Source organism: Pyrus communis, chromosome 17 (assembly GCF_963583255.1).
Source record: "Pyrus communis chromosome 17, drPyrComm1.1, whole genome shotgun sequence".
Lineage (NCBI taxonomy): Eukaryota > Viridiplantae > Streptophyta > Magnoliopsida > Rosales > Rosaceae > Pyrus > Pyrus communis.
The window spans coordinates 21,466,843-21,481,739 of record NC_084819.1 but is presented as its reverse complement, the minus strand read 5'-3'; the positions used below and the strand labels follow the sequence as shown (position 1 = coordinate 21,481,739).

Sequence of the window (14,897 nt, the reverse complement as noted above, 5' to 3'; positions counted from 1 at the left end):
CAAATCCCATCCCAGTCATCTTCCCCGAGCGTAGGTCCTGTATGACACAAAATTGTTTTAGAAAAATGGTAATGTACATGGAATCATAGGCTAATTTGCTAATGGATATCAAATTTAGCTTAAAGAATGGTACACATAAAACATTATCAAGAACAAGATGGGGAGAGAAAACAACTCGTCCGACATGGGTGACTGTAGCAAGGGATCCGTTGGGTAACTCAACAGTACGGTTTTCAACAGGTTTCAAGGATGTAAGGAAGGTAGGGCTACATACTATGTGGTCTGTGGCTCCACTATCCAAAATCCAAACGGTTTTCTGTCCATTATGTACAAAGGAGAAGGCTTTACCTGAAAGTTCTTCAGAGTTTGAAGAATTACCCACTTGGTTGACGAAAGAGGAGGATTTGCTCTTGTTTAACAATTGTAGAATCTGCTTACAATCTTCTTGGGAAAAAAGGGAAGTTTGGCAGCACGTCTCTTTTGGCATTTGTCATGACTTGGTTGCCTTTGGAAGGACGACCTTGTTCAACCTCAGCAGCCGCCTTTCGTTTACGACAAAAATCAAAGGTGTGACCCTTCCATCCACAAAATGTGCACTTGAGATGCGCCCGACAATTTTTGGTAGTGTGGTTTGTTTTGTTGCACTTCAAACATCGATTCCCATGATCCTCAGACTCGGCTTCCCGATTTGTAGTTTTCATGGCAAACACTGCTGCCTCTGGTTGGGCAGTGCCTTTCCCATTAGAGACTTCTAGTTGACGTTCATGACGAAGAACCAAGTAATAAGCTTTGTTCACCGTGGGCAGTGGCTCGAGTAGAAGGGTATTGCTACGAACAGTGGCATACGAGTCATTCAAACCCATGAGGAATTTCATGGTTTTCTGAGTCTCCACGTAACAAGCAATCTCCTTCTTCGTTTCACAACTACAAGCTGGGATTGAGCATAGGACATCCCGTTCATCCCAAAGACTTTTCAGTTTGGTGAAATAAGAACTCACGGTCATGGTTCCTTGCACACAATCGTGGATTTCATTCTCTAAATGGAAAAGTTGTACGATATTCACATGAGAAAATCTTTCTTGCAAGTCAAGCCACATTTGACGAGCATCCTTACAATGGATAACACTCCCTGAAATTTCCTTGGACATCGATCCCAATAACCATGTCTTGACTAAATTGTTGCATCGATTCCATTGTTGCAACTCTTCGTGTTTGTCCTCACTTGGTTTCTTGATTGTGCCATCAACAAGTCCAAGTTTGTTCTTGACCGTTAAGGCCATTGTCATGGATTGAACCCATGTACCATAATTATCTTCCACCAATGGCTGCGGTACGAGAACTGCACCAGGCTGGTCCGAATGATGGAGATAGAGTGGGTGGTTTGGGTTTTCCCACTTTAGATGTGAGGCTATGCCTGAAGAAGTTATTTGTGTTTCTGGTTTGTCACCCATGGCTGCGTCGGCTTGGGTGGCTTTTTGTGTTTTGCTGTGTTTCCCAGATCAACGCTCTGGTACCATCTAAAGAAATATGATAGCTGAATTTCTTCTTCTTATTATTGAAAGAACTAGGGTTACAACATTATATAGAGTCGCACTCTAACTTGGATCCTATAGGATCCTATACTAAAGCCTATAAACAAGGCAGTCAAAATACAAAACAAGTAAGTAAATAATTAATTAACAATTTACAATATTTACTTAACCAATTCTGTGATTCCTTCCTTAATAAAGATTGCATGCATGGCCCTCTTCAGGATGTTGCTGTTGCATTGCATCTCAAATATATACTGCCCTTATATTCTATGGAGTAAATGTTGGTGGTGGAACCGTGGGACAATTGTGGGTCAATGGTAAATTTCCTCTATGTGACTCCTATTTTAACCCAAGTTAACATCACATATTTAGTTAACAAACAACTACACCTTCTAAGTTTATAAGGCAAAAGGAAAAATATTACAAAACTATTCATTTTAGTTTTGGCTACATTGGAGGGTATTCATTCTGAATCTTCTTAACCATGACAGTGATTGATTAGTCTTGGTTATCGGAATAGTGGTATTTCAATTAAATTGATGATACCCCGTATGCAGGAAATGTTCAAGACTACTCTCTGAGTCAACTGTGACTTCTTTCAAAGAAGAAAGTAGAAGGTCCTTGTCGAGTTTACCTTTGGAAGGGATGTGACCCGATATGCCGTTACCTGATCAGCTTGGGGCCAGACGTGACTACTAGTTTTTTTTTTTTTTTGTTTGTCAAACGATAAATTTATTAGATTAGATGTTAGATTAGGGAGCCGACGGTGGGGAGGGAGGTTTGAATCCACGTCGTGGTACAAAAGCAACACTCATCTCCGTCACTGTGGTAAGGGGACACTTGCAAGCTTGACTACTATTGAGTGCATCATAGTGAGTTTAATAAAATATCATATCTGAAGATTCTGAACTCAGTGATGCATCATATATAGTGAGTTCAATCTCATGCAAAAAACAAAAAAAATTTATCAGAAACTTTACAAGATGCTCAAACCCAATCTGGTAATCTAACGTTGAGCCTTTTAAGATGCACCGAGTGAAGCACCATGTGAAATACGTTGTAGGGCTTAGCTGATAGCGTGGTTGAGCTCAAAATGCCTTCTTACACGCATCACCCTCTTCTGCAATTTCAAGTAATTTGAGGATGGAACAACTTTCAATATTGTCTTGATTTCCGATATTCTCTTGGGCAGAATTTGTATCAAAAACTTTCTCCAATCAAGAACATCATCAAATGGTACTGCATAGTAGTCAGAAATCAACACCGGGACACACCCTGCATACATTGCCTCCACAATTCTACGACGTGCCACTTCAGACCCACTTGGGCACAAGCAGAACTTGGTTTGTCCCATTAGTTTGGGGTAGTTCAGGTTCAAGGAGCTTTTCGTAAACTTGAACTTCATCATCGTTTTCCTTCCAATGCTCAAACAAAACGCTCCTGATGTTTCCATGAGCAGCACCGGCAAAGAAGGCAAGGAGCGGACGCTTATCTGGGGGTTCTCTGAAGTGGGGCGCCCCAAGGTCAAAGGCTTTAAGGTTATATTCCATAATGAGACGTCTCTTGTAGACTTGAATCCTTCAGAGGTGTTCGTGTTGCATACACCTTCATGAGATTCTTGTAGGGCCTAAGGTCATCACTTGAGATAATTGGTGCCTGAAAAATTAAGCATCAGCATATTTTCCTAGCATATCTTCAGCGACATAAAATTATATTGAAGATTGACATCTACACTCCAAAACTTGAATATCTCAAAATCAAGCATATGTGTTAGTGGTGAAAGGCTCCATTGTTTCTAATTTGGTATACCATCTTCCAGTGAGGACAAAATATTTAAGGTGTATATACCCTTGACGAGGGATACACACAGAGGGTGTATACTCCGATTCACCGAAGTTTTAAGTTCGTGTTAGATGCAATTTATCCATCTAAGTAAGAAGAAAAGAAACAAAATAGAGAATAAAAGAAAAAATCATGGCTTGGCTAGCCCTACTTTTAATTTGTTTGCCATTTCATTCTGTTCAATATAATAATGGCATTCCTTAAAGGAGCAACAATGCCATCATGCCCGTATTTGAGATGAGAAAAGAATTAATCTTGGCAATTAGTTAATGGGGATTTGCCATATATTTTATAGAAAAAAATAATAATGAGGATTTGGTTATGAATTAGAAAAATAGAGCTTGTACAATGTATAGAGTTGATTTTCTAGAAAAATACATTTCTGCATGATATATTTGTTTATGGTAATTAGCATGCATGGCAGTCCCATTCCATAAAGAGCTTGTTTGACAAAAATATATAAAGGGTGCTTTGCTTGTTGCTTGGACACAAACAAACAAATAAACAAACATTTACTCTTTGATATAGGTATAGAGCAATGGCAATGGCTAAGGTGTCCATACTCTTGCTTATTTGTTTATTCTTTATGCTATTTGAAGGTGGTTTGGGTGCACAAGATCCTCCTGTAACCAGAGTTAATTGTGAACATAACTAATGACTTGGGATAAAGGATTGACTTACTCGGTTCACTGCAAATTCCATGATGAGAACCTCGGCCTACAAACCCTCCCGTTTCACCACTCCTTTTCTCATAGCTTCAAATTCGATGCCGTCACTCCCAAGACACGACTCTTTTGCTTCTTGTGGTGGCAAAATGGCACTGATGTCTTTGAATTGTACAACCCTCAACGAGATGATCCCCGTTTTGCAACTAAGTATTCTTGGAGCATTAGAAGCAAATGAGCTTATTCCCATGATGAGAAAAACAATTGTTGGGATCTTCTCTACACTTGGAAAAAGTGAGACAAAACTCTATATTTATATTATGAGGAATAAATAACACACGAGGAGGAGGAATAAATAAATTAAAAGTCTCTTCCCTTCCCTTATCTTGCATTCACTTATTTCTATTTCTTCTCTTGTTTAATTCTCGTTATCAATTTTCTCTTATTTCTTTTTCATTAGGTTCCGTTACGTTAGAGGAAATTGAATCTTGAACTTATTTTGACTCACTCACAACAGGGCTAACCCCAAAGTCCTTGACTTTTATTACTTCTCATCACGAGTGTCGTTCGCAATTATTTTGTTTAGAGTAAATTTAGAATTTGCACTCAAGTTTAAAATTCATCCGCAAACTAATTTCGTTAATTTACGTTCCTAATTAGAATTAGAGAAATTTTTTAGTGTATTTTAAGTATCTACAAATCTTACCCCTCTCTCTCCATGAGATTTTAAAAGAATTGAATTAATTTTTTACATAGAATTTTAAGATTATCTTAAATTCCTAATTGAATACACTCTTTAACTTTGTTATTACAAAAATGTAATCTTCCGAACGTGCCATCACATTTATCAGATTTAGCCAATCCGGAAAATATGTGCATACCGTGGAGGCGTGGAGATCCAATGGTAATAATCTAGGGTGTTCTATCTACATATCATTTTTTACTTTTTATACATTTTTGTTAATTTCTGTGAGTTGATTTTTTTTCAATTCATTCGATTCGACGGCTGAAAACTAAAAAAACGTAGAAGAATTAAAAAATGATGTGTGGATATCAACTCTTATAATCTATTGGATTTTTTCACAGAAAAGAAATAAATAAAAAAGTCAAACGTGTCAAAGAATGAGAGAAATGGTGAGGGTGAAGCAGTTGAATAATGGCTCAGCTCTTGAAAGTACCCGCGATCCCCTTCCCTCGAAGTCTAAGACGCAACAGCAGCGGGACGAGCTCACTTCGATTTCACATAGCAACAACAATGGTTTTTACAAAACACAACGCCCGCAACACTACCAAGCCCTCCTCCTTTCGTAGTACCACTCGAAACCTTCCTATAATCCTCTTCGACATCATGGACACACTTGTTCGTGACCCCTTTTACCACGATGTCCCTGCCTTCTTCGGGTAACACAAATTCTCTTTCCTTTTCTTTTTTCCTCAATTGGGTTGTGTTTTCTTGCTGTTGGTTCAACTGGGTTGGATTATAATCGAGAAAAGATGAGAAATTTATCAAATTTCACTGGGTTCGATTTGGCCTATCTACATCTCGGCTGCAAAACAATTATCGGAATTGTCGAAGTGAATCTTAGTTTAAGAAAATTGGATGTCTTGGAATGGTGGACTGTTTTGTATTTTCGAGAATTCCTGTCCTGTTTCTATTTGAAATCACACTGTCGCAGCTAATGACAGTGAGATTCTATGTGCAGAATGTCTTTCGATGAATTAATCGAATGCAAGCACCCGACTGCATGGATCGAGTTCGAAAAGGGGATTACTGATGAGGTACACTTGGAATTGGTGTTGCAAATTTATGTTTAATTGGACTGTTAAGTGAAAATCAATATATGTTTGCTTGGCAATTTGGCTATGAATGCTTCCGAGAAGCTTTTTTGTGAAAAATAAAAGTTTGAACTTAAGTTAAAGTGCATAGTTTTGTTCAGTTTGAACGGAATTGAACAAAAATTATACCTTCGAAGTATGTGTGTTTTGTCCTTGCTATAGCATGTCAAATTGCTGTCACTAAATTATTTTACCCCAGGTGGAGCTTGCTGCAAGAACATTCTTTAAGGATGGAAGGCCTCTAGATTTGGAAGGTCTGTTGGAGTTCCTCACTATTTTCCAGCCATGTCTGCGTCTTTTATGTAATTCAAATACTGAATCATTCGTTAGTTTTAACTTATTCTTTAGCAGCTAGAACTAGTAAGAATGTACTTCGTCCAACTTGAAAATGCTTTTCATGTTGCTTCTTTTGTTGCTTATAATCTATTGTGTAAATGGTTCCCTTTCGTGCTTGATGAAGTTTGGAACTGATAGTGAAAAGAGCAATGGTTTATGTACTGTGGGATTCGCTTTTTTTGTGAAAGTTTTTTGCAGCTTAAATTGTTTGCCATCGAAATCTCAATATATGAGTATTTTTCATGTCTCTTAGGTACGTGGTGAATGTGAAACAACATCCTATGTGCAAACATAAAATAGCTCCTGTTAGAATCAATCCTTTTGATTCGCATTTGAAAAGGGTGGGGAAAATGATATCTTATTGTAAAATGTTGGCGGTGAGATTGGAACACTGTATTAAGTCTCTGCTAAAACTGGCCAGGACTGCAAATTTTTCCTTCCTTTTGGTTGATTGGTCACGACTGCATTTGACTCAACGGAGTACATTGTCTTGTTCGTATGTCAGAGTCTTTTCCAGTATGTATCCCGAATTACATTTTTCTTGCAAAGTGTAGATACGTTGTACTGATTCCAAAATCATAAGTTATAATAGGAATTGATAATTTCTTTTATCTCCGTCGTTATGTTTGAAAGCTTTATCAGAAATTGCTTCTGAGCGACTTTCAAAATATTCTATTGTCAATTGTATTGATAGGAGATATTGAAGAACTGAAGTTTGTACTTTGCCATGATTACGTTCTCATATAATTTGTTTTTATCTATGCGCTCTACTTCTGAATCTTACAGGAAAGTGCTTCATTGATCTTTGCAGGCCTGAAAAATTGCATGAGAAAAGGATACTACTATGTTGAAGGTGTTGAAGAATTGCTTTATGTATTAAAAGATAACAACTACGAGATGCATGCTTTCACAAACTATCCCATCTGGTTAGATGAAAATTCGACGATCTTGTTTTCTTATTAAGTCAAGCAATTTATCATGTTTTCAGGAAATTGATTTTGTATGCATGAGATGATCAAGGACAAACTAAACGTATCAAAATATTTATCTTGGACGTTTTGTTCATGTATAAACGGTATGTTAAGTGGTTTGACACTACACATGTTGAGATTCTCTTCCATCTGCTAGCTGCACAAGCATATCTACATGAACGTCTCAAGTCTCTTCCTATTCACTTTTGCGTTTCAGGGAAGAGGAAGCCCGACCCAGAATTCTATTTGGAAGTTGTGAGCCATCTAAAAGTTGATCCGGGAAGCTGTATCTTTGTCGATGACAGGTTTGTTACGACACAATTTTCATTGCACTGAAGTTCTTGCAGCATTTCTTTTGGTTGGTTACTTACGTTCATCTAGAGTCTCGTTTGAATTCAACACGTTGGTCTGTGCAAGTTCTGAAGGCCTAAAACTTGGAGACATTGAAGGAAATTAACTTCACATTGTAATTAGTCGTGTCGGTTCATGGTTTCATCACAGGATAAGAAATGTAGAGGAGGCGAAGGAAGTTGGCATGATCGGTCTACATTTCAAAAATGCAGATTCGCTTCGTCAAGATCTTTCACTGATGGGGATTGATATTTAAACGAAACAAACCAATCTTCAACAACAATAGTCGTCTTCATCCATTATTGTGTTTCATTTGTCATTTATATCAATTGTTTTTCCAGTTGCTTTCTCGCTGGGAATGAAGATTTTCCCAGAACGAAACTATCTTTCTGATCAACTTCCAGATAGCTAGATGAACAACTGTGAAGATAATAAGGCCTTCATTATTTCTTCATGGAAGCTCATTCGCTTGTGGGAGTAGTGTGAGGTTGAGTGAGACCAAATACAACTATACAAGGGTTCGTCTTTTACAAGGTGCGTCAAACGATTGATGTGATCCGGCAATCGAATTCAAGCATTTTCCCACATGTAAGAGAAACTATTATGTCAATGAAAAATATTTTACCAATTCAAAAGAAACTTATTTTCTGTTGCAATCTTACAAACATTATCTTCTTTTCTACACTAACTTGTAGTCTTGTATAATGACGGTTTAGCAATATTCATTTTCACTTGTAAGGACGAGGCTTCAGGTAGCAATGACATCTAATTATATTATTGAGTTTTCACACCTAATTTTGATTAACTCTTGTGTTGCTTAATCGAATATTTTCTACCTGGAGTCGAATATCTCGTTGAGTTAGAATAGGATATCGTCGTATTAAAAACAAAAGTACTTTTTTTTTTTCTATTAAAATTATGGTTTAGTAGTATTCATTCTCACTTGACAAGTCGTAGGTTATTCACAATATCGTTGTATCAGTGAAAACTTTCCATTTCTATTTTTTAATTTTTGTTTACAAGAGGATGGTGTATAGGCAACATCGTTTTCCGACACTGCAATAAAACACCGTCAGCAAAATTTCTTTCGTGTATTTCTTATTTTTTTCAGGTGAATATTTTCTCATCCTAAAAAAAAAATAAATTCCACAACCATAATATAGACCTCGTCACAGCGCCCGACTTACCGAACCTTTTCCCTCATACCTTTGTGGCTGCCAGTTCTTGGAAATTTACAGAGGAGAGAGAGAGAACGAGGGAGGAGAGAGAGAGAGAGAGAGAGAGAGTTGAAGAAAGAAGGCAAAGTCTCGAAAGATGTGGTGTGTTGGGGCCTTGGACTCAAAAACCATAACTCCATCTGCCTCTTTTCCTCTCGCTGGAGCTGCGAGCACATCCCCCACCAATTCCCTCACTTCACTCCACTTCCACGGTGCCTCTCGGCGTCCCTGCCCTCCTTCCGCCGTCTCTCTTTCATATCACGCGTCCTTCGCACCCAAGCTCTCTTCGAAGAAGACCCTCTCATTCCGATGCTACGCCGGTACGCCACTTATCTTTCCCTCACTAATATTCTGCTGTTTATTGCTCTAATTCTGCAGTTCGATGTCTGCTTGTTGGTTGTTTATGTTGGGTAAATCTAGGCAGATTTTCTTGTGAATTTCGACGTTTTTGGATTTGGGTTGTGTTTAATTTGGATGAATTTGATGTCATTGAATCGGTATATCGAAAATTAAGATGCTTGTTGGACGATGATTACAAGAATTGATTTTTTTTTTTCTGTTAAATTCAACATGTGTAGAAGTAATTGTTCTAGTAAAATAATTGATTGGCAGTAAGATTGATGCTAAATGTATCAAATTGGAGTCTAGTTTCTTCGATAAAAGGAGACTTTTTATGCAAATTAGTCACAATTATCATAAGGATCTTGGTTGCTGTCATGGTCTGATGAATGTAAATATTTATTGTCGAATAATAGATGTTAAACCGTTAACTATTGGCCAAAGTGGCATACTTCTTTCAAGTGATTGTTACGTTGCCTATTAGCGCGATTCACTGTTGTTTAAATTGTGTGTCGAATGAGGCCTTCCTTAGCAGCTGGTCGAGGAGAGAAGATTTATCATTTATGTACCCGTTATTTTAAAATTTCAGGATTGGATTATAGTGTCGGAAGTTCTTGTAAAGTGTCCAGATTTTTGATGTTTCACAAGGTACTAACTCTCTCATCCCCCATCGCTCCGCCCTTTTTGTGCAGCATTAACTCCGGAGCTGAAGAACACGTTGGACAAGGTTGTTACTTCACACAAAGTGGTTCTTTTTATGAAGGGAACAAAGGATTTTCCACAATGTGGCTTTTCAAACACCTGCGTACAAATATTGAGGTCTTTGAATGTACCGTTCGAAACAATAAACATACTAGAAAATGAACTTTTGCGCCAGGGATTGAAGGAGTATTCGAGTTGGCCAACATTTCCTCAACTCTACATTGAAGGAGAGTTTTTCGGAGGCTGTGACATCACTGTTGGTAAGTTAACCTAATTATTATGTATGTGAGCTTTTTATCTGCAAACTCGTGGTTCACCTCTACTCTTCGTCTTCATAGTCACATAATCAATGGAATTAAGTACAATGAACTTGAGGATAAGAACTGAGAGTTAAATGACGGAATTAGGTTTTGATGTGATCTTGATGTTTCATTGACGGATTTATTATGCCGAGTACAGATGTGTATGATAGATTAGAGTTTGCAAGATGAAATCTTGATGAAACAATGTTCTTTGCAGATGCATATAAAAGCGGGGAGTTGCAGGAACTATTGGAGAAGGCAATGTGCTCATAAACTGTTTATACGAACATATGCAAAAGGTTTCTCTTGTTCTTTTGGTGAATGGGGATTTGTGGATGTTGTGGAAGGAGGAACCGAACACAGAGACTTCGGGTGCTAGAAAAGTGCTTATAAGTCGAACTACGATTTCATTATGTATAAGTTATAACCTTTCGTTCTGTTCGGGTTCGGATGAATTAGAACATTTTATTTGAATCCAATAAACCATGGACGTATCAATCTTTGTGAACTTATACTGTTGTTAACATCGCAATTAACGTATAAACGAATGTTATTCCCCTACGCATCCGAGTTCGAATTTCGCTACCAACAATTCATTACCTAAACTCTACAAGGGATGAGTGAAGAACGTATTCATTTTTTTCTTTCAAGAGCAAAGAAAAGAAATGTGGGGCGGGGCAATTGAGGCAGTTGAAATTACAAAAAAGGACAAGAGGTACGTGGCAGGATATCATTGGTTTGTCACGTTGGCCGACCCTGAGATGGGTAAGACTATTGCTTAATGTCCTCCGACAGACACAAGTGCGACGACAGATTGACAAGGGAGGAACGAACCCACGACCAAACACCCACCACCGTTGAAGCAAATCTCAACGAGGAGAGAGATATCCGTTCCCTCTCCCTTTCTCTCTTCCAGAGAGACTCAGAAATTCCTGGAATTTGATTCAATTCTTCGACAACATGAGTTTGACCCAGTTCGCCATGGTATGTTTTTCGTTAGCTTTAATGTTGTTTGTTGGTTGTTCTTTCGATTTTGCTATGAATTTAGGAAAAAGTTGTGTAATTTTTAATGATGCTCCAATCATGTGTTCTGGGTAGTGCCTTTTTTTATAGAAAAAAATTTGTGTTTAATTTCTTGCTTTATGAACTAAAAATTATAAATTTTGGGAGTTTAGCGCTTCAAATTTCAATTTACCTATCACTCTATTTGAAATGTTAATGATTTAAGCTTTTTAATTACGAAGCGAAATTACTACTCTAAACTAGGAAGCAGGGGCTAGGGACTAGGGAGGGTTTAAACCCCGAAGGCAGTAAGCTTTATATCAAACCCCATATAAGGTTATGTAATTTTAAGAGAGCTGTTGCATAAATCTTTTGTTCTGCTAAATCTGCACATTGCCACCTCTGAGAGAATTTTAGAAAATAATGTCAAAGCATCAGATTAGACCAATCTTTGTCAGTTGTATACATATGATATGCTTTCAGTGCGGGAGTTCGTGTTTGAATCTTGATATTTCATACTAGAATGCTACCGAAATGCAGGTTGAGGAATTGGCTTCTCTTGTCAAAGACAATCTTACTTGCAAGCATCTTATTCTCTCAGTGGAAGAGTCCTTGGTGGAATTCCTTCAGAGTGATACCAGGCATGTAAGACAAACTGCTAAATGTTATCAGCATTGCCTTTTCTAATGAGATTAGTTTTAGAGTAAAATCTTAAGATTATATCGAGCGGGAGTGATGCAATTCTTCATGGTATAGCTAGGGTAAAACTGGAGAAGTCATTAGTTTCGATTGGTGTTCTGTAGCATCTGGTTGTGGGTGTTACAGATGTTTTCGTCTTTTTTCTTTTTCTGCTGATCAGAGTAGATTCTTGTTGTTTTGATGTAGACCTTAAGATTACTGGGAAATCCTGTGAACCTCTTTTGTAATCATTGTCTGTGCTGTGACTACTAATATGAACAATAAAAAAATTTGGGTTGCAGTTCCAGTGGGGTCTTGGAGTTGGAACCAATGAACTCATACAACCGTCTTCTGTTGCATCGTCTTGCGGATATATTTGGGTATTCTCCTTTCCGTCATATGTTTTGTGTCATATCTTTCCTTTTCGTTGCTGGGTAAATAATGTTTCTGTTGAAGATTGTTGAGCTCACGTGTTCTTGACTTCTGTGGGTAATCATATATTGCTTTTTGCTAGGTTTTCTCATGAATCTGTTGGTGAAGGAGAGGAGCGGCACTTAATTTTGGAGCGCTGCCCAGAGACCTCAATGTATGACCTGGAAATTTGTTGACATAAATTTTTTTTCTTTACTTGCTGCACCTATTTGCTTATAAATCATGATGTATGATGTTATGCACAAAATATAATTACCGAGGCTTTGTTGGAAACCTTGCATGTTGACATGCATTCTTTCACATTGTGGGATGGAAAGACATAAGTTGAAATAAGACAAGTATCTTGTCTGCCAATCTGTACTTATCAGACTCCCAAGCGTTTCCATGAACGGGTGTGGATATGAGAAGATTGTCTAGTTTATGAACAGTATGGCCAGAAAGAAAATGAGTGCTCTTTTATAGACAGTAGAGTGGGATGAGTGGGGAAGGGTGAAAGTAATTTTGAAAACTGTAGCTTTGGAAGTAGTAATAGACTGGTTAAAGGGTTAGGGTACAAGAGTTGGAATTTCGATGTAATCATGCTTTTTGATATATGGCATAAGAGAAACTTGTCTGACTAGAATTCAACACGTGTAGAATAATAGGTATCAGATTTCTTCGGACTGAACTAAGCAACATCGATCTTGTTTTTCTTTTGGAATTTGAAGTCAACAAACTAACAGTGATTTGGGTTATGAAAGTGGTTTAGGATTGATAGACCTAATTCTCAGTCGAGTGTCCTTGTTTTTCTTCTATTAATCAGTGTGTTTGGGCTGCAGACCTTCTATCCTTGTTGGTGATATTTTGTGGCAGTATGATGAGCCCGATTCTCCAACAACTTCACACCTGTTATTAAAGAGGACCGAAAGCCCCCCAGGTAATGAATTTCCCTTATTTTTCCGTTCTTGCTGTATCTTGTGCAATATAGTGACGCTTGATAGTAATACAATTAGTATCGTTCTCATGCGATCATCTCCATATTGCACTAAAGGAATATTGTTGGTGTTCATATTATGAACTGTAATTAAATGCTCCAGTTGCAATAAACAATTGTACCATTTGCTAGTTTTCTTAATCTGTATTAATTTTAAAATCTAATGTTGTAATCTTGCAGTCTCAAGCTATGCTACAGATGGTTAGATATCTAGTTTCATAACAGATTTGGTCAATCAGTTCGGTTTGATGTAGGCTATGTAGAAATCTGTTTTTTTTTATCTCCTATCATTCTCTTATCCATGCTAAATGGAGCCTTTTGTTGTTTCTAGTGTTGAGAACAAAACCACCTTTGCTCCAACATTCACTTGAGGAGAGAGAAGCAGCTTATTTGGCTGCTCGAGAGCGAATATTTTCAAGAGACTTGGGCGAGGTAAACAAATCTGTCAGGCAGAAGCCACGTAGTGACCCTGTTGTTGCCCGCCGGATGATAGCGCATGCACTAGGCCAGAGAATCAATCCATCCAGTCAGGGTTCACCTCACGAGCATTGCAAAGCTTCTGGAGGGCAGACTGATGAATTACGTGTTCAAGGCAATGTTGTAGATGAGGCTGATTTGACCGCAGAATCTTTTCAGCATAGAGTCTCCCTTTCAAACGGAGATATGAACTCGCGTGGTGAAGTGAAAAACAACCACCGTAGTAATAGTGGCCCGGCTCTGATCCGAAGTGAAAAGAAGACATCCCAGAAACAAGGTGACAATAATGGAAGAAGTGGACATGGTGTAGATGAGGAATACATCAAAAGGGAGCAAGTGGGAGCAGCAAAGAGGATGTTTGCTAATGCCTTGGGAATGCGTTCAGGGAAGAATGGTTCTCTCTCGAAATGCAGCGAGATAAAGCATGATAGCACGGAGTAATGGTTGAAGTGTTTAGAAAAGTATATCGGTTTGCTGTTTCATTCATCTTGTACCCGGTACACATCAAGCACCGGATCATCTTGGGTCTTCAGTCAAGTGAATGGTTTACGGACATGTATTGAGAGTTCTTATGGCATGTGAGGAGATGCATGGCAAAAGGAGGGAAGCCTTTTGGGGTTAGAATGCTGGCGGCTGCTCAGTTCTGTATGGATGGACAACGATTATACTCATAGCCAGCCGATACAAGCAGCAGATTCTTCAGCTTCTGCCAATGTCGAAAATAGGTTGTGTTGATGATGGGAGTCGTCTGTATTGGTGGTGCAAGCATGAATAAATCGCCACTCAAAAATTATGCTTTCCCCCTTGATTCTGTTTCGCGACCTCTTGTATTTGTTGTCTTAACATTTTCTCTACTTCTCGAGCAAAAGATCTCTTGAAAACTCGAAAATTTTGTGTGTTTTAATAAAAGTGTAAGCTATAACTCCCAATTTTTAATCAGTTTCGTGAAGTCCTACAAAAACAATCACGATTTATTTTCGTGTCATTTCTGCACCGTAAGCTTGTTGAAGTTCATGGACGTTCTCAAGAGGCATTTCGCCCGCCGGAAACCTGTTCTAGACTCGATTATGTGAGCTGTAACGAACGGTTCTCCAAATTTCTGACAGAACAAACTTAAAACCTATTTTCTTGTTATTTTCGCTGTCCCACAAGCTTCTTCACTTTTGAGTTTAGGGAGGCCGCTAGAAATCGGTTCTGGCATGACCAGATGGCACACCAAACCAATATCGTTGTATAAAAAAA

At 38.2% G+C, this 14,897-nt stretch overlaps 3 protein-coding genes and 2 pseudogenes across 6 annotated transcripts; 3 read left to right on the top strand and 2 right to left on the bottom strand.

Moving 5' to 3' along the window:
* Positions 1 to 434: 434 nt before the first annotated feature.
* Positions 435 to 1,451, bottom strand: LOC137722228 (uncharacterized). Its single transcript, XM_068461186.1, has one exon. The coding sequence runs from the start codon at positions 1,449 to 1,451 to the stop codon at positions 435 to 437; it is 1,017 nt and encodes a 338-aa protein (XP_068317287.1).
* Positions 1,452 to 2,519: 1,068 nt separating this feature from the next.
* LOC137722227 (probable glycosyltransferase At5g11130) lies at positions 2,520 to 4,289 on the bottom strand (annotated as a pseudogene).
* A 1,857-nt stretch (positions 4,290 to 6,146) lies between these two features.
* LOC137723527 (flavin mononucleotide hydrolase 1, chloroplatic-like) lies at positions 6,147 to 8,272 on the top strand (annotated as a pseudogene).
* A 449-nt stretch (positions 8,273 to 8,721) lies between these two features.
* Positions 8,722 to 10,601, top strand: LOC137723264 (uncharacterized). Its single transcript, XM_068462419.1, has 3 exons — positions 8,722 to 9,070; positions 9,782 to 10,051; positions 10,311 to 10,601. Exons 1-3 carry the CDS (start codon positions 8,848 to 8,850, stop codon positions 10,364 to 10,366), a joined length of 549 nt encoding a protein of 182 aa, XP_068318520.1. The 5' UTR covers positions 8,722 to 8,847; the 3' UTR covers positions 10,367 to 10,601.
* Positions 10,602 to 10,871: 270 nt separating this feature from the next.
* LOC137723114 (uncharacterized) lies at positions 10,872 to 14,713 on the top strand. Of its 4 annotated transcripts, none has more exons than XM_068462275.1 (6): positions 10,872 to 11,077; positions 11,618 to 11,736; positions 12,076 to 12,153; positions 12,288 to 12,359; positions 13,024 to 13,121; positions 13,510 to 14,713. In XM_068462275.1, exons 1-6 carry the CDS (start codon positions 11,054 to 11,056, stop codon positions 14,094 to 14,096), a joined length of 978 nt encoding a protein of 325 aa, XP_068318376.1. In that variant the 5' UTR covers positions 10,872 to 11,053; the 3' UTR covers positions 14,097 to 14,713. The 4 variants fall into 4 exon arrangements, with proteins under 4 accessions (XP_068318376.1, XP_068318378.1, XP_068318377.1 ...); XM_068462277.1 differs by having other exon boundaries at positions 11,618 to 11,740; XM_068462276.1 differs by having other exon boundaries at positions 10,874 to 11,077; positions 11,636 to 11,736.
* The last annotated feature ends 184 nt before the right edge of the window (positions 14,714 to 14,897 follow it).

Bases quoted from the DNA above. Each gene is read 5' to 3' on its own strand.
- LOC137722228 (XM_068461186.1), bottom strand. From the start codon at position 1,451: ATGGGTGACAAACCAGAAACACAAATAACTTCTTCAGGCATAGCCTCA.
- LOC137723264 (XM_068462419.1), top strand. From the start codon at position 8,848: ATGTGGTGTGTTGGGGCCTTGGACTCAAAAACCATAACTCCATCTGCC. The intron at 9,071-9,781 runs GTACGCCACTTA...CTTTTTGTGCAG, and splicing joins CTCATTCCGATGCTACGCCG to CATTAACTCCGGAGCTGAAG. The intron at 10,052-10,310 runs GTAAGTTAACCT...TGTTCTTTGCAG, and splicing joins AGGCTGTGACATCACTGTTG to ATGCATATAAAAGCGGGGAG.
- LOC137723114 (XM_068462275.1), top strand. From the start codon at position 11,054: ATGAGTTTGACCCAGTTCGCCATG. The intron at 12,154-12,287 runs GTATTCTCCTTT...GCTTTTTGCTAG, and splicing joins CGTCTTGCGGATATATTTGG to GTTTTCTCATGAATCTGTTG. The intron at 12,360-13,023 runs GTATGACCTGGA...TTTGGGCTGCAG, and splicing joins CGCTGCCCAGAGACCTCAAT to ACCTTCTATCCTTGTTGGTG.